General features: G+C 48.9%; 1 protein-coding gene and 1 non-coding gene across 2 annotated transcripts in view; both read left to right on the top strand.

Annotated features, from left to right (window-relative positions):
* The window catches only part of TRIM46 (tripartite motif containing 46), a 39552-nt gene extending 20881 nt beyond the window's left edge, over window positions 1–18671 (top strand). The window contains exons 6-10 of the mRNA XM_060255274.1: window positions 3485–3738; window positions 6912–7033; window positions 10793–11092; window positions 13931–14228; window positions 18101–18671. Of these exons, the coding sequence (XP_060111257.1) occupies window positions 3485–3738; window positions 6912–7033; window positions 10793–11092; window positions 13931–14228; window positions 18101–18476 (1350 nt within the window). The 3' untranslated portion in view covers window positions 18477–18671. The remainder of the gene's footprint in view (window positions 1–3484; window positions 3739–6911; window positions 7034–10792; window positions 11093–13930; window positions 14229–18100) is intronic.
* A 4217-nt stretch (window positions 18672–22888) lies between these two features.
* TRNAS-GCU (transfer RNA serine (anticodon GCU)) lies at window positions 22889–22955 on the top strand. The gene has a single exon. It is a non-coding gene; the product is annotated as a tRNA-Ser (tRNA).
* The last annotated feature ends 1029 nt before the right edge of the window (window positions 22956–23984 follow it).

Below are 23984 nucleotides of genomic sequence, written 5' to 3'. Positions count from 1 at the left end.
GAAGCTGATTGTTGCTGATTGATTAGGAGTGGCTGTTTTCCCCACCCTCTTTGCATTATTAAGCTGCGCCTTGCCATAGGCTGAGCACATTTCAGAGAGCTCTGAGAGAGAGCAGAGAATAAGTGCTATAAGGGTGAGATTTCGCTTTCTAAGCAGCTCGGGAAGTTGCTGAGAATTTCTGAGATTGTGTGATTGCTGAAAATGCTGAGTTTGTGGTTCCTGGGGAACTGCTGTCTGTTTGGTTTGAGTGGGGTGAAGGTGATTGTTGCTGATTGATTAGGAGTGGCTGTGTTCCCCACCCTCTTAAGCTGCTCCTTGGCCTGTGGCTCTTAGCCTGGGAGCTGTGAAAGGACCAGGAACCCAGATCTGTATTTCCTTGTGTTCCCAAAAAGGTAAGTTGACCCTCCAGAAGGGGAGCCACATAAACAAACAGGATTTAAAAGGGGACTGTATATATTTTTTAAAAAGCTATCATGAAGGTAGAATGCCAGCAGGGGGGTGGGGGCTTTCCAGTGTTTTGCACTGAGTGTCACATGTATGACTATCTGCCCACAAGACAGAAGTCTTGGTTGTGTTCTCGATGCAAGGAGCTCCTGGTCCTCAGGGAACAAGTTCGTACCCTTGAGGCTGAGGTGACTGACCTGGAGAAGCAGACAGTCAGTTAGGCACTCGGAGAAGACTCTTGGGGACGCATTAGATGAGCCCTGCTCTGAACGTGGCAGCCCCGTTGCTGCCAGGGAGCATGAGGGTCGAAAGGGAACAGGGCACTGTGCTGAGGATAAAGGGAATGTGCCCTCAGAAGGGACCTCTTCTTCAGTTGGTAAGCGGGTATCCTTTCGTGCCAAAGAACCATCCCTGGGCAGGGAGAGGGGGGGGTCTTGGTAGTTGGTGATTCAATCCTTAGGCAAGTAGACAGACGGGTGGCAAAACCACGTACTGACCGTTAGAGTAGTTCCTCAGTGGAACAGGCTCCCTCGGGAGGTGGTGGGCTCTCCTTCCTTGGAGGTTTTTATACAGAGGCTAGATGGCCATCTGACGTCAATGAGGATTCTGTGAATTTATGGGGAGGTATTTGTAAGTTTCCTGCATTGTGCAGGGGGTTGGACTAGATGACCCTGGAGACACCTTCCAACTCTATGATTCTATGAGTGTTGTTTAGGGTACTCTCTTTTACAGGTCTCCCTTTTGGTTAGTTATTTATTACGCTGACACTCTGCCTTTCTCTACAATGGGAACCCAAAACATCTTACATAGTTTCCCTCCCCTCCATATTCCTCCCTATAACTTTGTGAGGTAGCTGAGGTTGAGAGCATCTAACTAGCCAAAGGTCACCCAGCAAGCTCCCATTTCAGAGTAGAGACTTTATCTGGGTCTTGCTAAATACCAGGGGTGGAATTCTAGCAGGAGCTCCTTGCATATTAGGCTGCACACCCCTGATGCAGCCAATCCTCCAAGAGCTTACAAGGCTGCTTTTTGTAAGCTTTTGGAGGATTGGCTACATCGGGGGGGGGGGTGTGGCCTAATATGCAAAGGAGCTCCTGCTAGAATTCCAACCCCACTAAATGCTACATCATACTAGCTGTCAACTGCCCCTGACTGAGGATGGAAGAGGGGTCAATATGCCACTCTGTAAGGTGATGCATATTGGGACAAAAAAAATTCCCAGCTTCAAGTATAGCCTAATTAGGTCTGAATGTACTAAGACAGAGAGGGAAAAAAGATGTTGGGGTCGTAGTGGATAGCTCAATGAACGTGATGACCCAGAGTGCTGCAGCAGTAAAAAAGGCAAACTCTGTGTTAGGGATTATTAGAAAAGGGATCGGATATAAAATATCTGGTATTGCCCTGTTGTTGGCCCTCCAGAGGAACTGGTTGAGGCTACTGTGTGAGACAGGAGGCTGGACTAGATGGACCCTCACTGGTCTGATCCAGTAGGGCTCTTCTGATGTTCTTATGAGGGGAAGGCCTCAGCCTCTCTGCCCTGTTGTTGGCCCTCCAGAGGAACTGGTTGAGGCTACTGTGTGAGACAGGATGCTGGACTAGATGGACCCTCACTGGTCTGATCCAACAGGGCTCTTCTGATGTTCTTATGAGGGGAAGGCCTCAGCCTCTCTGGCCTGTTGCTGGCCCTCCAGAGGAACTGGTTGAGGCTACTGTGTGAGACAGGAGGCTGGACTAGATGGACCCTCACTGGTCTGATCCAACAGGGCTCTTCTGATGTTCTTATGAGGGGAAGGCCTCAGCCTCTCTGGCCTGTTGCTGGCCCTCCAGAGGAACTGGTTGAGGCTACTGTGTGAGACAGGAGGCTGGACTAGATGGACCCTCACTGGTCTGATCCAGCAGGGCTCTTCTGGTGTTCTTATGAGGGGAAGGCCGCAGCCTCTCTGCCCTGTTGTTAGCCCTCCAGAGGAACTGGTTGAGGCCACTGTGTGAGACAGGTTTGACTAGATGGACCCTCACTGGTCTGAATCAGCAAGGCTCCTCTTCTGTTTTTCTGAGGGGAAGGCCTCAGCCTCTCTGCCCCGTTGTTGGCCCTCCAGAGGAACTGGTTGTGGCCACTGTGTGAGACAGGAGGCTGGACTAGATGGCCCCTCACTGGTCTGATCCAGCAGGGCTCTTCTGATGTTCTTATGAGGGGAAGGCCTTGCCCTCTCTGCCCTGTTATTAGCCCTCCAGAGGAACTGGTTGAGGCCACTGTGTGAGACAGGATGCTGGACTAGAGGGACCACTAGTCTGATCCAGCAGGGCTCTTCTGATGGGTTCTTGCCCAGCCTTAGACCGACTGAGGGTTGGCACTTGTGTCTTTTGGTCCTATATCTTTCAAGACCTTCAGGTTTCCATTTCTTACCATGAGGCTTCTGATCTTCCTTTACTGCATCTTGACTGTTGCGTCAAACATGGTGCAGGTTGTCTTGCCCTGGCTTTCTCTCTGAGTGGCCAGCCTCCATAATACGCTCGCCATTGAGACTTTTGGCCCCCTCCCAGTTAAACTCTTGTGCTTCCAGTTTGGTGTAGTGTGAGCCAGTTTGGTGTAGTGTGTGCCAGTTTGGTGTAGTGTAGTGGTTAAGTGTGTGCACAGGAGTTGTCTTTGAAAGGGCAGCTGCTGTAAAAAGCTCTCTCAGCCCCACCTACCTCATAGAGTGTCTGTTGGGGGGGGGGAGGTAAAGGAGATTGTGACCGCTCTGAGACTCAGAGTATCGGGCAGGATATAAATTCAATTTCTCCTCCTCCTCCTCTTTCTTCTCCTCCTTCTGATGGCCAGTCTCAGCCTGTTTGTCTTGCTGCTCTGCTGTGCAGAGCTCAGAAGCGGTGGGTCAACCTCCATCCACATGTTCTCATAAAGCTTTCCAAAGGTTCAAGTCAAAGGGGTTAAGTGCTTTTTGGAGAATTGGAACATCTTTGTGAGCATCTTTCCTTGTCAGAATATGCTTTATGCACATATAGCTTTTTGGTCACGCTTGCTTTGTGTTCTGTCCTGCCGCAGGCGAACGGGATGCAGGCCAAAGAAGAGGTGGCACGGCTGATGCGGGGCCTGAGCGCCCTGCTGGAGGAGAAGCAGGCATCTCTTCTGAACGCCATTGAGGAATGCCGGCAAGAACGGGTCTCCAACCTCCGTGTGCAGCTGCACGAGCATCGGGCCATGATGGAAAATTCTGGTATGGTGGGCTACACCCAGGAGGTGCTGAAGGAGACCGATCAGCCGTGCTTTGTGCAGGCTGCTAAGCAGATACATAACAGGTATTTGTATATTTCCAACATATGTTGGTGCACATTTGGTGTACTGGTTGAGTGCGTGGACTCTTATCCGGGAGAACTGGGTTTGATTCCCCACTCCTCCACTTGCAGCTGCTGCAATGGCCGTGGGTCAGCCATAGCTCTCGCAGAGTTGTCCTTGAAAGGGCAGCTTCTGGAACAGCTCACTCAGCCCCACCTATCTCACAGGGCGTCTGTTCTGGGGGAGGAAGGTAAAGGAGATTGTAAGCCGCTCCGAGACTCTTTCAGAGTGAAGGGCGGGGTATAAATCCAATATCTTCTTCTTCTTCTCCTTTGCTCCTGGAGGCTTTTGTCGATTGTTAGTACCATGAAATTGCCCAAATGTTAGACAATTTTGGAAAACTATTTTTCAACAAAATTACTTAATAACTGACATAACCTTACCTGAAACATGGGAAACAGCACTTCTCTCATCGTGGAATGTTCCTGCTGGTGATGAAATCAAGACAAAATTAATATCACTTGTAATTACTAGAACTGTAATAGCAAAACAATGGCGGGATTCCAGCGTTCCCAAGTCAGACGTGTGGCAAAACAAACTGTGGGAAATCTTTGTATTTAGCAGAGTTGCAATCCATTCTATTCTACCTAATATGGAGCATTATCAACAAAACTTTCAAGCGCTGTGGTACCCTGTAACAGAATATCTCGCTAACTCGGATATCCTTCAAAAATCCATATGATAGAGAGCTATTATTCTTGTAATATGGATATTCTTGACAGAACAAAGTTGGAGTCCAGTGGCACCTTTAAGACCAAGAAAGTTTTATTCAAAATGTAAGCTTTTGTGTGCGTGCGCACTTTGTCAGACAACAAAATGGAGTACAGTGAGCAGTGCTACATATAGCTGGTGGGTAGTGGTTAAGCATGCAAAGTAGCACAGAGTTAGAAACCAATTCTTGATAGTTATTGATTGTTGTTTAGATACTCCAGTTGTAGTCCAAAGGTTAGGTACCTTCGAAGTAATTCATGTTCTTTTATTTTCCGCATTTGTGAATAGACAATTCAATAAAAATTTCACGTCAGGAGGGGAAAACGTTAATACCATGAAATTAGGAGATTCTTAAATGACGAGTAATAATATAACAATATTGCAGCTACTTAAGGCAATGTTTTCTGACCTGTGGGTCGGGATCCAAAAGTAGGTGGAAAACGTCTGCAAGTAGATCGTGGGTCAGTCCTTTCTAATGGGCACCCCTGCCCTTTCCATTGGCTTTCTTTATATCTTAAAAAGTCTAACCTTAGGAAGAGCAGGGTTTTTTTTTTTTAACGGGAACGCAGTTCAGGTTGACTTGGCATCAGGGGGTGTGGCCCAATATGCAAATAAGTCCCTGCTGGGCTTTTTCTACAAAAAAGCCGTGTGAAACGATGGCGATGTCAGAGGTGTGCGGCCTAATATGCAAATGAGTTCCTGCTGGGCTCTTTCTACAAAAAAACCCTGTGAAACCATGGTGATGACAGGGGGTATGGCCTAATATGCAAATGAGTTTTTGCTGGGCTTTTTCTACAGAAAAAACCCGTGTGAAACAATGGTGATGTCAGGGGTGTGTGGCCTAATATACAAATGAGTTCCTGCTGAGCTTTTTCTACAGAAAAGCCCTTCGTGAAACAATGGTCCCTGCTGGGATTTTTCTACAAAAAACCCTGTGTGAAACAATGGTGATGACAGGGTGTGTGGCCTAATATGCAAATGAGTTCCTGCTGGGCTTTTTCTTCAGAAAAACCCCCTGTGTGAAACAATGGTAATGTCAGGGGTGTGTGGCCTAATATACAAATGAATTCCTGCTGACCTTTTTCTACAAAAAAGCCCCACGTGAAACAATGGTGATATCAGGGGGTGTGGCCTAATATGCAAATGAGTTCCTGCTGGGATTTTTCTAAAAAAAGCGCCCTGGGGAAGAGTATCTTCTGTTTTTCCTTCATGGCATATATAAGTGGATCCAATAAAACATGTCCTGATGGATACTAAAGTAAGAGTCTTAGAGGGGATTAGAATGAGTCATGGAGAAGAGAGGGTGGTTAAAAACTGGAATGGAATCTTCTGGAATGTATGACCAAACGCCTGTTGGTTGGGATTGCTATTGGACGGCAGCTGTGCCCTTTGTGCAATGCTTGTTGTTTTCTCAAAAACATCTGTAGAAAAGGGAATGCTGAACTAGATGGGTGCAGAGGTCAGAGTTTGCCTAGGGTGCCAAAAAAACCCTTGGGCCAGCCCTGGTTGTGTCACCATGCCAAGTTTATTTGGACTCGTGGGCCACCATACCCAGAAAGATTGGGAACTGTTGATTTATTTATTTATTTCCGTACATTTATATTCTGCCCTTTCGCGTAAGGGCTCAGGGCAGATCCCAACATAATAAAACCAACAATAAAACATCAGTACAATTGAACAAAACCACAGATCAGAATTAATTTAGGACGGCCTGGATGGGGTAAGCACATAAGGCATAATTATTAATAATTATGGTTTAGTAATTATTATGATTTAAGGTACGTTGATGACATTCTACCACTTTCGTCCTGAATGTTCCTCTTTAGAGTTCTGTTTTAATTGGGTTGCGCCTCAATTTTTGCTGTCGATCACTGTTTTTGCATGCTGCTTTGGGCAGTTTTTTGGAGAGGTGGGGAGAGAAAGGAGTAAATGAATCCCAGCAGCATTAAAAAAACCCACAATCATTAAAGGTGTAAATTAAAAAGATTAAAAATAAACCCTACAAATGTCAAGAGGAACAGAAATTGTATGCAAAGAGTGTTACTACCACCCCCTTTACCCCCAAGGAGGGCATTGAAATTGCATTTGGAGATTTTTGCAGGGGGTAGTTTTGTATTTTATGTGTGCGTGTGTGAGCATGTGTGCACCTGGAAGTCATGGTGGCTTCTGGTGACTGACCCCTACTAGGGGCCCGGAGGATATTCAGGGAGGTGGCTGAATAAAGCCTGCCTCTCCCTCCCACCTCTGGTATTCCTTGGAGGTCTCCCATCCAAGTACTTGCCAGAGTTGACCCTGCTTAGCTTCCAAGATCTGATGAGATGGGCTATCCAGGTCAGAGCTGCTTGGAGATTATTGTTCCCACATGACAGCCACACACCCCATGCCCTGCTTTCCCTCTATCCCTGGTGTCTTTCCTCATTGGCAGGATCACCAGGGCAACCGACTCGCTGCAGAGTTTCCAGCCTGCCGCTAATGCCTCGTTCAGCCACTTCCAGGTGGATGTGAGCCGGGAGCTGAAACTGCTCACAGACCTCACTTTTATCAAAGGTAGGTGCAAACTCCTTGCTGGACAAAGGGGTCTTTGCATGGTAAGTCTCCGAGGGGTGGGAACTCCGTGCTAGGTTGCGCTGCCCTTTTTTGCCCATGTTCTGTGACAATGAAACTGGTGGTTGCAGTTTCAGAAGTGCTGGGCTCAGCTTTCCCTGGTTGAAAAATAGCTGGCACTGAGTTCGATCCCGGCAGAAGCTGGGTTCAGGTAGCCGGCTCGAGGTCGACTCAGCCTTCCATCCTTCCGAGGTCGGTAAAATGAGTCCCCGGCATGCTGGGGGGAAAGTGTAGATGACTGGGGAAGGCAATGGCAAGCCACCCCGTAAAAAAAGTCTGCCGCGAAAACGTTGCCAAAGCAATGTCGCCCCAGAGTCGGAAACGACTGGTGCTTGCACAGGAGATACCTTTACACCTTTACTGCGATGAGAAAATGCCTTTCTGCTTGGGATCCTAGGATAAGCCCTATCATAGAACCCCAAACCCCCTTGCAATGGGGGAACTAGCACAGGCTTCTTGCTGAGGGCTTGGGGGAGGGGGGTTGATGTTAGCGCAGCGTGCGATCTGTTGAAGCGCTGATGGAATACAACTCCGCGGTGTGGGTGAGTATTACCTCATGGGGTTGGGTACCATGTTTATTCGCTCCAGTTCACTTCCCAACCATGGGGGCGGGTGAGACATCTTTGCTAAACATCAGCTGGTTTTTTGGTTTTTGTTTTGTTCCACCGATGCCCTGGGGCTTTGCGCCCCGGTCGACTCCATCTTCCCACCACCACCCCACTTGCGAGCCCTGCATCCCATGATCCATTGCCAACCTAAGATTCCAGGTGCAGAGCTCCCCCTGGTGGCTGCCGGTCTCTTGCTGGCCCGTTTCCGCTCCGTGCCTGGCTGTTGATCCATCTCAGACCTGCTTTACCTCTCTTTGTTTATAGGCTATGGCTGCTGTTGAGTCATCACTGAAGTACATGAGGCAAGTCATCTCCTTCCTGCCCGACCCCTCCACCCGACCCTTTCAGCCGCCCCATTTTTCTCTCTCTTTCTCTCCCCATTGGTCATCCTCGTGTCTCCATCCTGCACCCCCTTGGCTCTGCCCTCCCTCCCCATCCTCTGGGTAATTAGATTGGGGTCCTTGAGATCATGTGGGGAATGGGAGGAGACATTGATGGAACCTCACACAGTGCTGTTTTTTTTATACTTTTAACAAAAGCGAATTTTGTAGTCTTTACAGTTATGGGCTGGGGGACTATTTTTTTGGTAAACCGAAAGGGGGTGTTGTGTAAAGAGCAGTGCCGGATTAAAACCGGGGGCAGCCCCTAGGCAGTCAAAATCTCAGTGGCCCCCTCGCAAATTATATCTCGGAGTCGGAGCGCCCACTCCACTGCCTGCGGCCCTCACTGCAGCCTGCAGGCCCCTTCTCAAAAGCCCCTTTGACAAAGCTGCAGGGGAGAGGCACAGAGAGGCAAACTTGGCGATGACGCCAGCAGCAGCCGCACCAGGCAAATCGGGCAAAGAGCGGCTCAGTTGCTGGCTGCGTGTGCAGGCTGGGAGGGCTGCAAGCAGGGGGGGAACTGGGAGGAGAAACCAGCCCGGGGCCCCTAAAGGCGTGGGGGCCCATTGGCCAGTGCCTACTTGGCCTATTTTTTAATCCGGCCCTGGTAAAGAGCTGCAGAGGCCTGCTGCATTTCACAGCTGCTTCGTTTCTGCACCTCTCCCTGCCTTTTAAACTTGTAGTTGCCGCCCTGGTATCCCATGAACCCATTCCACCCTTCTTCTAGGGAGCTCAGAGCAGCGTACGTGGTTCTTTGTTCTTCACAACAGCTGCAGGAGAGCCAGTTTGGTGTAGTGGTTAGGTGTGCGGACTCTTATCTGGAAGAACTGGGTTTGGTTCCCCACTCCTCCATTTGCAACTGCTGGAATGGCCTTGGGTCAGCCATAGCTCTGTCAGAGGTTGTCCTTGAAAGAGCAGCTGCTGGGAGAGCCCTCTCCAGCCCCACCCACCTCACAGGGTGTCTGTGGTGGGGGAGGAAGGTAAAGGAGATTGTGAGCTGCTCTGAGACTCTTCGGAGTGGAGGGTGGGATATAAATCCAATATCTTCTTCTTCTTCTGCATGAGGTAGGCTAGGCTGAGAGAGAGAGAGAATGTGATTGGCCCAAGGTCACCCAGCAACCTTAAAGGCACATTTTAAAAAAAATTCAGCGCAAGAGGCTGAAAGAGAGAATCTATCTGCTCTCTGGGAGAAAATGGCGAGAGAGTGCTGGGCATCCCATTGGCTGCCTTGTGTCCCCCTGCTCTTCAGAGAGATGGAACTGAGAGCCTTCTACCCTCTGCTGGCCGCTCGGAGCATAGACCAGATGGTGTAAAGGAGAGACTAAAGCTAGCCGCAGAAATTAAAAAGTACACTAAAAAGTAAAGACACCTATCACAACCAACTTCTGACCTTTTAATGTGGGCTTTTATGTTTGGGGTCTTTTCCCAAACTGGAGAGCCAGTTTGGTGTAGTGGTTAATTGTGCGGACTCTTATCTGGGAGAACCGGGTTTTATTCCCCACTCCTCCACTTGCACCTGCTAGCATGGCCTTGGGTCAGCCATAGCTCTGGCAGAGATTGCCCTTGAAAGGGCAGCTGCTGTGAGAGCCCTCTCCAGCCCCACCCACCTCACAGGGTGTCTGTTGTGGGGGAGGAAGGTAAAAGAGATTGTCAGCCGCTCTTGAGACTCTTCGGAGTAGAGGGCAGGATATAAATCCAATATCTTCTTCTTCCCCTCCTCACTTTTCAGCCAGAACTCTCAATGTAGTTCAGAGCAATTTACAAAAAAAAAAAAAATACAGGTATCAGTTAAAGCGTAACAAAATGTGTTCAGGCTTGGGGAGTGGGATTCTCAGGCTAGGTGTGCAGTGCGGTACCCAGTGGCTTTTATTTCCAGCCTTGCTGACGGCAATTGATAGCTCGGAAGAGGAAAAAGTTATTGGCTGGGGCTGTATCGAGGCACGATTGGGGTGGGGGTGGGGTGGGATATTGTTTTATCTGCTAGAAATTGTTTCTATCAAGCCCTTCCTCCAAGGAGTTCAGAGCAGCTCCCGCAGTTTTCCCTCCCCTGTTTTATCCTCACGACGACCCTGTGAGGTAGGCCAGGAGTACGTGGGACAGGCACAGTTTTCACCTGACAACTTTGTACCATTGTGAGGACGATGTTGTTGCTGCTCGGTGGTAAAGCTAAGCTATAAAAAATAAGTGGAGGACCTCGACGGACAGTAGAATTTTAATATGTCTTGAATGGCCCTTCTGGATAGGCAGTCCTATATAACTCTGAACCACTTTCCAGTTTGGCAGCTCTCCCGCTTGTCCCTTCCTCTTCCCTTTCAACCATCGTCTTCCCCCTACGCCCCGGACCCACCTTCGTCCTTCCTTCATCCTGCTCTCTCTCCACCCCCATGGTCGCCTGCTGTCTCTCTCTTTCTCTCAGTCCGTCCCTCTTCCCATCCCACCCCGCTCCCCCACTCGCACTCAGCCTCTCTCTGCTCCCTGAAGTCTCTCAGCAGCTCGCTCTCTTCCTCCCGATTCCGTCCCCCCTTCTTCCTGCCGCTCTTTCCAGTGGCTATGCGCCATTCTCTCTTTTTTTTGCCTTTTGGAAACCCTTAGCCTGTAGCTGGTTGTTTGTCGGTCAGTCCCGAACGCCTAGAGCTTGCCCGCAACTGCTGTCTGACTACCGTGCGTCTCCCCCTCCCCTTTCTCCCCTCTCTTTCTCCTTCCCCTACCCACAGCACCCGAGGCCCCTGTGATTGACACGCAGCGCACCTACGCTTACGACCAGATCTTCCTGTGTTGGCGCCTGCCGCAACATTCCCCACCCGCTTGGCACTACACGGTGGAGTTCCGGCGGGCCGAGCCTAAGGGCAAGGCCCTCAAGCTGTGGCAGCGGCGAGAGGAGGTGCGTGGCACCAGCGCTATTGTCGAGTACCTGGACACCGACTGCATCTATGTGCTCCGCGTGAGGGGTTGCAATAAGGCTGGGTTTGGGGACTACAGTGAGGACATCTACTTGCATACGCCACCAGCACCAGGTAAGAAAGAGCCAGTTTGGTGTAGTGGTTAAGTGTGCGGACTCTTTATCTGGGAGAACCGGGTTTGATTCCCCACTCCTCCACTTGCAGCTGCTGGAGTGGCCTTGGGTCAGCCATAGCTCTGGCAGAGGTTGTCCTTGAAAGGGCAGCTGCTGTGAGAGCCCTCTCCAGCCCCACCCACCTCACAGGGTGTCTGTTGTGCGGGGAGGAAGGGAAAGGAGATTGTGAGCCGCTCTGAGACTCTTCGGAGTGGAGGGCAGGATATAAATCCAATATCTTCATCTACCTCACAGAGTGTCTGTTGTGGGGGAGGGAGGGAGATTGTGAGCCGCTCTGAGGCTCTTCGGAGTGGAGGGCGGGATATAAATCCAATATCTTCATCTACCTCACAGGGTGTCTGTTGTGGGGGAGGGAGGGAATGAAGATTGTGAGCCGCTCTGAGGCTCTTCGGAGTGGAGGGCGGGATATAAATCCAATATCTTCATCTACCTCACAGGGTGTCTGTTGTGGGGGAGGGAGGGAAAGGAGATTGTGAGCCGCTCTGAGGCTCTTCGGAGTGGAGGGCGGGATATAAATCCAATATCTTCATCTACCTCACAGGGTGTCTGTTGTGGGGGAGGAAGGTAAAGGAGATTGTGAGCTGCTCTGAGACTCTTCGGAGTGGAGGGCGGGATATAAATCCAATATCATCTTCATCATCATCTTCTTCTTCTTCATCATCATCATCTTCTTCTTCTTCTTCGAATGCAACTATATTAAAAGTATGTGCGAAAATGGCGAAGTTATTGGCAAGGTTCCTCCAGTGAACTTAGGGAGGTGTTTTAGAGCTCCTCAAAGCTAATAAATGGAATTTATTTTTTTCTGAATTAATAGATATGCTGCTAGATACTGGAGGGCAGTCTCCAAGTCTGAACAGACAAAATTGGAAAGATCTGTAATCAGGTCTTCCTGGAGATTCTAAAAAGCTGAATTATTCTGCAGCACCCCCATGTGGGTGGGAGGTATCGTAAACCTTCATCCCTCAATACATCAGACACATAAGAAAAAGACAGACAACAGATGAGTGTCTGTCTTTCCCCCACCTCCGAGGCTAAGAACAGCACTGGAGAAAGCAGGGGGATAGAACCATAGAGTTGGAAGGGACCTCCAGGGCCATCTCTTCCAACCCCCTGGATAATACAGGAAATTCACAAATACCTCCCCCCACTCCTCCAATGACCCCTGCTTCATGCCCAGAAAAACAACCACCACCCCTCCAGGATTCGTGGCAAAACTGCCTGACCCCCAAGCAGTACCACCCACTTGACAGAGTTGCAGGGGTGGAATTCTAGCAGGAGCTCCTTTGCATATTAGGCCACACACCTCTGATGTAGCTAATCCTCTAAGAGTTTACAAAAAAGAGCCTTGTAAGCTCTTGGAGGATTGGCTACATCAGGGGTGTGTGGCCTAATATGCAAAGGAGCTCCTGCTAGAATTCCACCCCTGTGGAGTTATGACCTGAATGGCCCAGGCTAGCCTGATCTCATCAGATCTGAGAAGCTAAGCAGGATCAACCATGGCTAGTATTTGGATGGGAGACTGCCAAGAAAGTCCAGCATTGCTACACAGAGGCAGCCAATGGCAGACCACCTCTGTTCATGAGCTGCCTTCAGACCCCTGTGGGTTGCCATGAGTTGTCTGTGACCTGATGGTGCTTTCCACCACCATTTGACTGAAGGGGAAAAGTTAAACTTTGTCTCCTCCATGCATGACTTTCTGCAGTTTAGAAAAAGTCTTAGGGAGATCCATTGTGTCTAGCGTAGACTGTCAATCCTTTCAGTCTAGACTTTAGCCCAGGGGTGTCAAACGTGTGGCTCGAGGGCCAGATCAGGCCCCTGGAGGGCTCTTTTCAGGCCCGCGAGTGACTCACTGTCATCTGCCTTCTTTCTCTCTTGCTTTCCTTCAGCATCACAGCTTGCTTTGCCAGGCTTGCACAGTCATACAAGAGCTTGCACAGTCATACAAGAGCCTCTGTGGTCTCCACTGGCTGACCAGCACATGAAGAAACTTACGTACAAAAGCTCACAATGCCCAGCTATTTCATTTTTTCCCTGGGTCTTAGAGGAAGCCCCGTGGCGCAGAGCGTTAAAGCTGGAGTACTGCAGTCCTAAGCTCTGCTCACGAGCTGAGTTCAATCCCCGGCGGAAGCTGAGTTTTCAGGTAGCCGGCTTGAGGTTGACTCAGCCTTCCATCTTTCCGAGGTTGGTAAATTGAGGGCCCAGCTTGCTGGGGGGAAAGTGTAGATGACTGGGGAAGGCAATGGCAAACCACCCTGTAAAAAGTCTGCCATGAAAACAACGTCACCCCAGAGTCGGAAACGACTAGTGCTTGCACAGGGGACCTTTCCTGGGTCTTCGGCTCATGGGACTTCAGCAGTGAATCTCAATAAATCAAAAGTAAGTTTGCAACTTACAGATATGCACCTGATCAACACTTGAACAGCATACTCAAAATTGCTACAGTACAGACATTGTCTCCAGATTTTGATGTAATAATTCAGAGCAAGAGGTGTCAAGTTATCAGAGACTGTTAAACAAAATATTGCAATAATGCTAATCTTTTAATCATGTTTTTTTAAAAAATCTTTAATTGTGTTTGTTCTGTATAATTTAATTGTGTCCTTTATAAAGTTTATATCTCCACTACCTGGCACTGCATTTTATGACACATGACCCGGCCGGAAGGGTCTCATTTATGACAGATCTGGCCCTCATAACAAATGAGTTTGACTCCCATGCTTTAGCCTTTCTTAAAGCTGAATGTTTCTGATGCCAGTTTTTATGTCCTCCCTCCCTTCAGTGCTGAATTTCTTCCTGGACAATCGGTGGGGTTTCAACCGCGAGCGCTTGGCTATCAGCAAGGACCAGCGGGCAGTCCGCAGCGTTCCGGGGCTGCCCATGCTCTTTGCCGCCGAGCGGCTAATGACCAGCTGCCATCTGTCCATTGACCTGGTGATCGGAGACGTGGCTGTCACCCAAGGGCGTAGCTACTGGGCCTGTTGCGTGGATCCCAGCTCGTACCTGGTCAAGGTGGGCGTAGGGCTCGAGAGCAAGCTGCAGGAGTGGTTCCAGGTGCCCCAGGACGTGGTGAGCCCCAGGTGAGCCAGTGCCCACATTCCTTGCCTCTGCTGCTTGGTGTCAAGAGGTTTTTGGGTGGATATACTCCGGTGTAGGGAACTGGCAAATTTATAAACAAACCCTTACCAAGTGTGTATGTCCTAATTTAACATCCGATAACTCAAACAAAGCCAAAAGAGTACCGAGGACCAACACTGCAAACAGAATTCTTGTTTAAAAAGAACTGGCTTTCTGGAAGGAGGTCCTGGAAAAAATAATAGAAATAGTTGGGTTTACAATTCCATTTACACCCGAATCTCTGTTGTTAAATTTTTGGCCTAATTCTAACTTCTTTGCACTCCAAAAAAGAGTTAATTGCTTTACTTTTACTGGCAGGAAAAATTGTTATAGCCAGTCGCTGGAAAGTATCTAAAGTTCCTACTTTAAAATGTTGGTTTAACAAGGTTTGGGATATTCTGATCCAAGATAAATTCGCTCCCAAGTATCGTACTGCAAGATAATTCCAAAGCGGGTGACTGGTTTATTGAAAAACGGTTTGTCTTTCTAGAATACGTAAATAATAAGGAATCTAATTTTGGCAAAATTCCACTAAAATACATTAATATTATGATTTATTAACTATATGTCTTAACATTGTGCACTATTTTGCCTTATGGCGTGGTGGTGTATTGGACAACTTTTTTATTCCTTGCTTTTTATTTATATTACGATGTAACTATGCACTATGTGCTTTGTTTTATTTTTTTATTGTTGTTTGTGTTGGGTTTGCACATAAAAGTTTTAATAAAATTTAAATTGTAAAAAAACCCAAAAACTGTTTTTTGGTGATCCTCTAAAACTTGAAAGGCACAGAACCAAATGAATGGTCCTGGTAATTCCCAGCACCACTATTGCAAAGACCCTGCTTGTAAATGCATGCCAAACTTTGGACAGTGATGGAACGCAAATGCTGTGTATGTAGGTTCCTCCCAAGGCAGGTCCTTCTTGGGATCCTAAGCCAGTTATGGCTTTAAACTAACGCCGTGAATTGTGCCTGGAGGAAAAATGGGAAAGTGATGTGTTTAAAATAGCGAAGAAATGGCATGGCCTTCTCAAGAGAGGTGTTCGTGGTGCAAACGTATCAAAGTTTCTGAGAGTTTGTTTAAGAAAACTCCATTAGAGATGCTCTCAGAAGTATGCAGCCAACAGCAATGATAAAAGGAGTGAGATTAGAAAACAGCACTGTGATGTAACAACACCCAAAACCTGAGCAAAAAAGTTTTCATTCCGGGGTGAAAACAAAGAAGTGAGGTGCCGGATGAACCACTGATAACAGGCCGTGTTCCACAGCTGGGATGACATTAGCAAGAAGTATCCCTCTTTGGTTACCACCTTTCATGCTTTTAAAAGTGCAGGGACACACCCAGACGGCCTCAAATGCTGATCTGAATTATCAAGCATGCTTGTATGGGAACGGGTAGTCCACAGACAAGGCAGTGGCTGGGAAATTCCTTCCAACAAGCACATTGCAAATAAATTCAGAGCCTAAGGGTTTGAGACCCCCCCCCCAAAAAAAAGGGCCAATAAAAGGCATGCCCACCTGCAAGAAGGTGGGGGGGGGGGCAGAAAAATGCCTCATGGTGCTACTTCCTTGGAAGTTTGAGCCCTACCACCTTTGCCCGCTTTCTGGTTGCTTAAATCTTCTTCTGAGAGGTAGTTAATACTTTCTTAAGAGAGGGACCAGTTGCCCAGCTTTTAAACAGGACGTGGGGCATCTATTTCCGAAAAAGCCTGCCTTGGACCCGGAAGATCTCAATAATTATTGACCAACCTCAGATATTCCAGTCTTGAGCAAGGTAACTGAACAGGTGGTGGCTGGACAACTCCTAGCTTTCCTGGATAAGGCACATTGTTTAGATCCTTTCTAAACTGGGTTTAGGCCTGGTTATGAGACTAAAACAGCCTGATGGATCACTTGGACCAGGAGACAGTGCGATATGACTGTTGATTCTCCTGGACTTTTCTGTGGTTTTTAATAACAGCAGTGATGGCATTCTTCTGAACTGCCTTTCTGGACCACAGAGGTACTGTTCTGCAGTGGTTCTGGTCCTACCTGGAGGGTAGGTCTCAGAAGGCTGTGCTGGGGAACTGCTCTTCAGCCCATTAGCTTTTGGCTTAAGGTATCCTGCAAGGTTCCATCTTGTCCCTTTGCTCTTCAGCATCAACTGCTGGGTGAAGTCATCCAGAGATTTGGGCACGGTTGTCGCCAGGGATGGAATTCTATCAGGAACTCCTTTGCATATGAGGCCGCACACCCCTGATGTAGCCATTCCTCCAACAGCTTACAAGGCTCTTTTTTTGTAAGCTCTTGGATGATTGGCTACATCACGGGTGTGTGGCTTAATATGTAAAGGAACAGGTCCATTGTCCAGGGGTTCTCCTGAATCCAGGCCTCCTATTGGAAAAGCAGGTGGGAGTTGTGGCCACGAGTGCCTTTTACCAGCTGCAGCCTTTCCTAAGCAGAAAAGATCTGGCCACTGTCGTGCATGACCTGGTTCCATGTAGATTATACTACTGCAGTCTGGTCTACAGAGAGCCAGTGTAGTCTAGTGGTTAAGAGCGGCAGTCTCCAATCTGAAGAACAGAGCTTGATTCGCCCAGTCCTCCTCCACATGCAGCCAGCTGGGTGAGCTTGGAGAGCCAGTTTGGTGTAGTGGTTAAGTGCGCGGACTCTTATCTGGGAGAACCGGGTTTGATTCCCCACTCCTCCACTTGCACCTGCTGGAATGGCCTTGGGTCAGCCATAACTCTGGCAGAGGTTGTCCTTGAAAGGGCAGCTGCTGTGAGAGCCCTCTCCAGCCCCACCCACCTCACAGGGTGTCTGTTGTGGGGGAGGAAGGTAAAGGAGATTGTGAGCCGCTCTGAGACTCTTCGGAGTGGAGGGCGGGATATAAATCCAATATTTTCATCTACCTCACATGGTGTCTGTTGTGAGGGAGGAAGGGAAAGGAGATTGTGAGCCGCTCTGAGACTCTTCGGAGTGGAGGGCAGGATATAAATTCAATATCTTCCATCTACCTCACAGGGTGTCTGTTGTGGGGGAGGAAGGTAAAGGAGATTGTGAGCCGCTCTGAGACTCTTCGGAGTGGAGGGCGGAATATAAATCCAATATCTTCATCTACCTTCACAGGGTGTCTGTTGTGGGGGAGGAAGGTAAAGGAGATTGTGAGCTGCTCTGAGACTCTTCAGAGTGGAGGGCGGGATATAAATCCAATATCTTCATCTACCTCACAGGGTGTCTGTTGTGGGGGAGGAAGGGAAAGGAGATTGTGAGCCACTCTGAGACTCTTCGGAGTGGAGGGCGGGATATAAATCCAATATCTTCATCTTCCTCACAGGGTGTCTGTTGTGGGGGAGGAAGGGAAAGGAGATTGAGCCGCTCTGAGACTCTTTGGAGTGGAGGGCGGGATATAAATCCAATATCTTCATCTACCTCACAGGGTGTCTGTTGTGGGGGAGGAAGGTCAAGGAGATGGTGAGCCGCTCTGAGACTCTTCGGAGTGGAGGGCGGGATATAAATCCAATATCTTCATCTTCCTCACAGGGTGTCTGTTGTGGGGGAGGAAGGGAAAGGAGATTTTGAGCCGCTCTGAGACTCTTCAGAGTGGAGGGCGGGATATAAATCCAATATCTTCATCTACCTCACAGGGTGTCTGTTGCGGGGGAGGAAGGGAAAGGAGATTGTGAGCCGCTCTGAGACTCTTCAGAGTGGAGGGCGGGATATAAATCCAATATCTTCTTCTGTTTCTTAAACCATAGAGAGCTGCTGAAAGGCATAGTAGGCAGCATTTGCACATGTGTCTGTGTTGCTATGGAAACCTAACATTTTCTGTTCTCACCTCTCTTGGCTCAGATATGACCCTGACAGTGGCCATGACAGTGGGGCCGAGGACACCACCTTGGACACGGCACCGCCCTTCGCTTTCCTGACCATTGGCATGGGGAAAATCCTCTTGTCGCACGGCGTGGCGCTAACTTCACGGGACCCTGGCAACTGCACTGTGCCGTTGCCACCCCGGGTGGGCATCTGCCTGGACTACGAGCACAGCAAGGTGACGTTCTACGACGCCGTGTCATTCCGCAGTCTGTGGGAATGTGGCATCGACTGCTCGGGGCCCGTCTGCCCGGCTTTCTGCTTCATCGGCGGGGGTGCCCTTCACCTCCAGGAGCTGGTAGCTAACCGCCAGGAGCGGAAAGTGACCATTGGCGGATTCTCCAAGCTGGACTGAGCTAGCCCATGAGGGGCTTGGCATGTTGCGCAAGATGGCTCCTCGGGGCCAGAAAGTTTACCGAGGCAGTGCACGAGATGGTCCCCCTCCAGGGCATGTTGCAAAGGGGATTGGGGGGAGTGAGAGGAAGAGGCTGGCTGGAGCCTGCAAAAGGCTTGCCCCTCCACTGTGGAGCAGGAGGACTAAGAGTTCCCTTTGGTGGACTGATCGTGCTTCCAGGAGAGAGAGAGAGAGAGAGACAGAGACAAACTCTGTCTCTGGCATTGGGGCAGAGATGGAGCCCCCGAGGCTTAATGAGTTTCTTTGAAGGTTGCCGTAAAAAAGGAAGGGGCCGAGAGCAGTGTTGCCCCCACGAAAATCCTATGCAGGGCACGCATTTTCCCTTGTGCCTTGGAAGAGCACCTTTTTCTCTCCAGTTGCTCCGGTGACTCTCGCAGGCTGTGGGGCTAAGGTCTTGATCTGTTTGGGGGAAGGGAAGGGGGTTGATTGGGTGCATGGGGGTGGGGTGGGGGCGGGTTGAGATATTTTAATGTCCTTCTTCAAATTGTGTTATTCCATCCCCCTTCCCTTGACCCCCCTGGCGGGGTGATTGGCTCCCACCTTTCCTGAGTCTTGACTGTGACCGGATTTGAACTGTTTTTTTTTTTTTTTTTTAAACGATCCCTCCCCCACGAAGATCCCTATTCTTCTGAAGCTGGCTATCCACCACGTCAAATCTTCAACACATTACAAGCTGTTTGAACAGTCTCTGCTCCCGACCGAGGATTTGACGGTTTTGAGGAAGGAGTTCTAAAACTACAATTCCCAGCATTCCTGGGGGTGGGGAGGGAAGCCATGGCAGTGTAAACTGTTTTTAGGCGAGTATGACTTTTGTACTGTAGATGCGATTGCAGACTTTTAGATCATTGTGATGCCCATTAAACTGACAATGAATTGCACCCTTCTCTCTGGCCCTTTGTCAGGGGCACTTGGCGGCTGGGAGGGTTATCGTGGATTGGGATGGGGCTGAGTAGGGTTTGCCACAGATGAGATCTCCCTTCCAAGGATCTCTCCCTCCTCACACACAACGTTCCTTTCCTCCTGCCCGCTTCAGTCCTGGAGCAAGCAAAGGCCTTCCCTAGTTGCCATCACTCGGGTCATAGGACTTTATTGTGGGAAGCATTGCCATCTCTGTCTTGGGAAACCCTAGGAGATTTCTCATAGGTAATAATGGAGAATTCATCTGCAGGTCTCTGGGTCTTGGGGGGGGGGGGGTTGCTGTTTTTTGAGGTAGATGCACCACATTTGCAGCACAGCATCCAGTGCCTCTCCTCAAAACACCCTCCAAGTTTCAAGAGGATTGGACCAGAGGGAGAGCCAGTTTGGTGTAGTGGTTAAGTGTGCAGACTCTTATCTGGGAGAACCGGGTTTGATTCCCCACTCCTCCACTTGCACCTGGTAGCATGGCCTTGGGTCAGCCACAGCTCTGGCAGAGGTTGTCCTTGAAAGGGCAGCTGCTGTGAGAGCCCTCTCCAGCCCCACCCACCTCACAGGGTGTCTGTTGTGGGGGAGGAAGGTAAAGGAGATTGTGAGCCGCTCTGAGACTCTTTGGAGTGGAGGGCGGGATATAAATCCAATATCATCTTTTTCTATGTGAGCCCCAAAAGAAGGTGCCCCTATCCTTCATTATTTCCAGTGGAGGGAAGGCATTTTAAAGCTGTGCAGTCCCTTTAAATGTGATGGCCCAAACTCCCTTTGGAGGTCAATTATGCTTGTCACAACCTTGCTCCTGGCTCCACCCCCAAGGTCTCCCGGCTCCACCCCCAAAGTCCCCAGATATTTCTTGAATTGGACTTGGCAACCCTAGGTATTAAGTCAGGCAGGGTGAACAAGCACAAATAGCATAACAAGCAAAATAATAGGAGCAAAGTTACACAAATGGGGAGGAACTGATACAGGGCAAAACTCGTGAAGAAGGAAGCTAGCCAGAAACCAACCAAGAAAACTCCCTCATGCCAAGTGCCTTACTTGGTTCCTGCTCTGTTTCTCTGCTTGATCCCAGGAGGCCAGACTGACCCCACCACAAGACAAGGGCTCAACTCCCTCCAAAACCAGCCTCAGCACTGCTCAACTTCAGAGAGTGCCCTCAGTCTCTGCCTTGGGGCCTTTATATGCTCTGTCAGATCTGCCTCCTCACCAGTGATTGGCTTCTGCTTTTCCCTCCATTTCCTCCCAGTCCAATCCCAAGGCTCGAGGGGAAGTGTAGGCCTCTTGGAAAATTTACACAAAAGGTCACAGGCTTTAGTGGAAAGGAGGGTTTCTTGAGGCATACGGGCTGCTCATTCCTTCACTCAGGATCACAAGTGGGGGAAACAATCATTTTAACACCCCCCCCCCCCCCCAAATAGAATATAAGGCATAAAGCCTTTCACAACAGACCATTCTGGTTCTTTCAGGCGATTCCCTCATTTCACATCCCTGCTTCTTCAAAACACAGATGCATCTCTTCCCCCCTTCAAACAACAAATGCAATATATTTAATTTCCAACAAGGATAAAATGGATTATCTCTCACATCGCAGCGCAGTCATCCTTTTTATTTTAAAGTTTAAAAGAGGCATAGAGGAGGTTGCCACATTTTTCTTTTCCTCATTCCTCTTCCTTAAACAGTTGCCTGAGAGGCAGCCATTTTAGTGGGCAAAGTTGCCCCCTCATTTCTTCAGCCAAAGTGGAGGGGGGGCAAGAATCCATTCAGAAGAAGAAGACTGCAGATTTATACCCCACCCTTCTCTCTGAATCAGAGTGGCTTACAATCTCCTATATCTTCTCCCCCCACAACAGACACCCTGTGAGATGGGTGGGGCTGAGAGGGCTCTCACAGCAGCTCCCCTTTCAAGGACAGCTCCGCGAGAGCTATGACTGACCCAAGGCCATTCCAGCAGCTGTAAGTGGAGGAGTGGGGAATTAACCCTGGTTCTCCCAGATAAAGAGTCCGCACACTTAACCACTACACCAAACTGGCTCTCAGTGTTTGCCTACCAGGTGAAGGGTCTCCATTAAGGAGAAAAGGGGATATAAAGAAAAAAGAAAAGTGTAGGAACTCAGCCAGGGAAAGATGTTGGCAACTATGGCCATAGGATGAGCATTGATCTGCTGGGAATGAAACGGGAGTGCTGAATTTTGGAATGGATTCCTTGCTTGCCCCAAATCACATCAAAACCAAGGCTGAACTGCCTTTCCTAGAGGGGCAAGGAACGCTTGTGGCTGGTTCCTTCTGGCTGGCGGGCATCTTTGCCCACACAGTCCAGAACAGGGGTGGCCAAACTTGCTTAACGTAAGAGCCACATAGAATAAACGTCAGATGTTTGAGATCCGCAAGACATGAATGTCAGATGTTCGAGAGCTGCAAGACAAGGAAGGAAGGCAAATAAATAGGGGGAGGAAGGAGGGAGGGAGAAATGGAAAGAAAGCAATTTTAACTTTAAATGCACTCTCCAAGCCACTGGCTGGCTTTGCTTGGAGAAGTTATTTAAAGACAGAAAAGCTTTCTCCAAGCTGCCCGATGGGGTGGTGGGGGCTTTGAGAGCCACAAGGTATGCGTGAAAGAGCCACATGTGGCTCCTGAGCCACAGTTTGGCCACCCCTGGTCCAGAAACACTCAGCTGCAGCAGCTCCAGGGCCTCTTTTCCTGCTATTTGCAAACATGGCATTGTGTGTGCTCTACCACTGCTTACAGAAATATGTCTACATCAGATGCACCATCCATGGCCACCCACATTTCATTTGTTAAGAACCAGTTTGGTGATGTGGTTAAGAGAGGTGGACTCTAATCTGGAGAACTAGGTTTGACTCCCCACTCCTCCTTCACATGCAGTCTGCTGGGTCACCATAAGTCTGTCATAAGTTCTCTCAGAGCTGTTCTCTCAAGAACAGTTCTCTCAGAGCTCTCTCAGCCCCACTTCACTCACAGGCTATCTGTAGTGGGGAGAGGAAAGGAAGGAGATTGTAAGCCATTCCGAGACTCGGTGAAAGGCAGGGTATAAATCCAACCTCTTCTCTTTTTTTTCACTTAGAATGCTTTCTAAATAAAAGCACGTAAAAATGTATTGCTATAAGCTGTAAGTATGAAAGGGATGAAATAAGTTTCTGGTTCTGAAATAGGTTTTGCTTCTAACTTATGACAACTCTATGAATTAATGTCTTAATCATTATCATTAAATGGTGTCGGACCAGGACCTGAGAAACCCAGGTTCAAATCCTCACTCTGCCATGGAAATTTGTTGAATGACCTTGGGCCAGTCACACATTCTCCACCTAACCTGCCTCACAGGGTTGTTGTTGTGAGGATTAAAACACAGGAGAGGAGAACGATGTGAGCTGCTTTGGGTTCCTGTTAGGAAGAAAGATGGGATATAAAGTAAGTAGGGGAGGGACGGTAGCTCAGTGGTAGAGCATCTGCTTGCTAAGCAGAATGTCCCAGGTTCAATCCCTGGTATCGCCAAAAAAGGGTCCAGGCAAATTGGTGTGAAAAACCTCAGCTTGAGACCCTGGAGAGCCGCTGCCAGTCTGAGTAGACAATACTGACTTTGATGGACCCAGGGTCTGATTCAGTATAAGGCAGCTTCATATGTTCATATATGTTCAATAAATAAGCACACCGACCCTTGTCTCCCTTAAAGGAGTTTGTGATTCTACTAGTAGCCACCAGAGGGCACTGTAACCCTTGCAATAAACACAGGAAAGCTCCCCTTGAATGAAACTTTATTGGTCTTAAAGGTTTCACTGGACTCTACCTTTTGTTCTATTTGTATAGTAGGGAGAGACAACTTAAGAGCACATTAAATATTTTATATATGTTTTTTTCTCCTTAAAGATGCAAACGAAGCAGGGAAGAATCGGACAAGACAAGCTGATTGCAAATTTTCCTTTTAAAACCCCCCACTCACAAAACAGGCCACTAACCGCTGCCTTCCAGAAAGGCTGGTCTTGCGCAGGGTGTAGCTAGAAGGAACCAGCCTAGGGGTGCCAACCCTAATGTTCAGGGGCAGCATATGCCTCGAAATGCCGCTTGTCCGTGGGACAGCAGCAAGGGGTGGCCTTGTCCTCTGTAAGAATGCATGCCAGAAATGTTTTTTTAAACATTAAAAACAAACGTGTGTGACTGCCCCCTCCCCCCAAAAGCACATAGGGTGGGTCTTCTAGTCTTCAGGTGGGGGGAATCGGGCCTTGAACTCTTGGCCTTCTCAGTTGCATTTGGTAGCTGGTATAGGACTGTCGAGCCCCAGTTGGGGGCAGGGGATTCCCCGGTTTGGAGACCCTCCCCCTGCTTCAGGGTAATCAGAAATGGGGATGGGAAAATGTCTGCTGGGCACTCCATTATTCCCTATGGAGACTGATTCCTATAGGGCAGGGGTGGCCAATGGTAGCTCTCCAGATGTTTTTTGCCTACAACTCCCATCAGCCATTGGCCATGCTGGCTGGGGCTGATGGGAGTTGTAGGCAAAAAACATCTGGAGAGCTAACCGTTGGC

This window comes from Heteronotia binoei, chromosome 1 (genome assembly GCF_032191835.1).
Source record: "Heteronotia binoei isolate CCM8104 ecotype False Entrance Well chromosome 1, APGP_CSIRO_Hbin_v1, whole genome shotgun sequence".
In the NCBI taxonomy this organism is placed as follows: Eukaryota; Metazoa; Chordata; class Lepidosauria; order Squamata; family Gekkonidae; genus Heteronotia; species Heteronotia binoei.
This window is presented reverse-complemented; position numbering and strand designations above follow the sequence as displayed.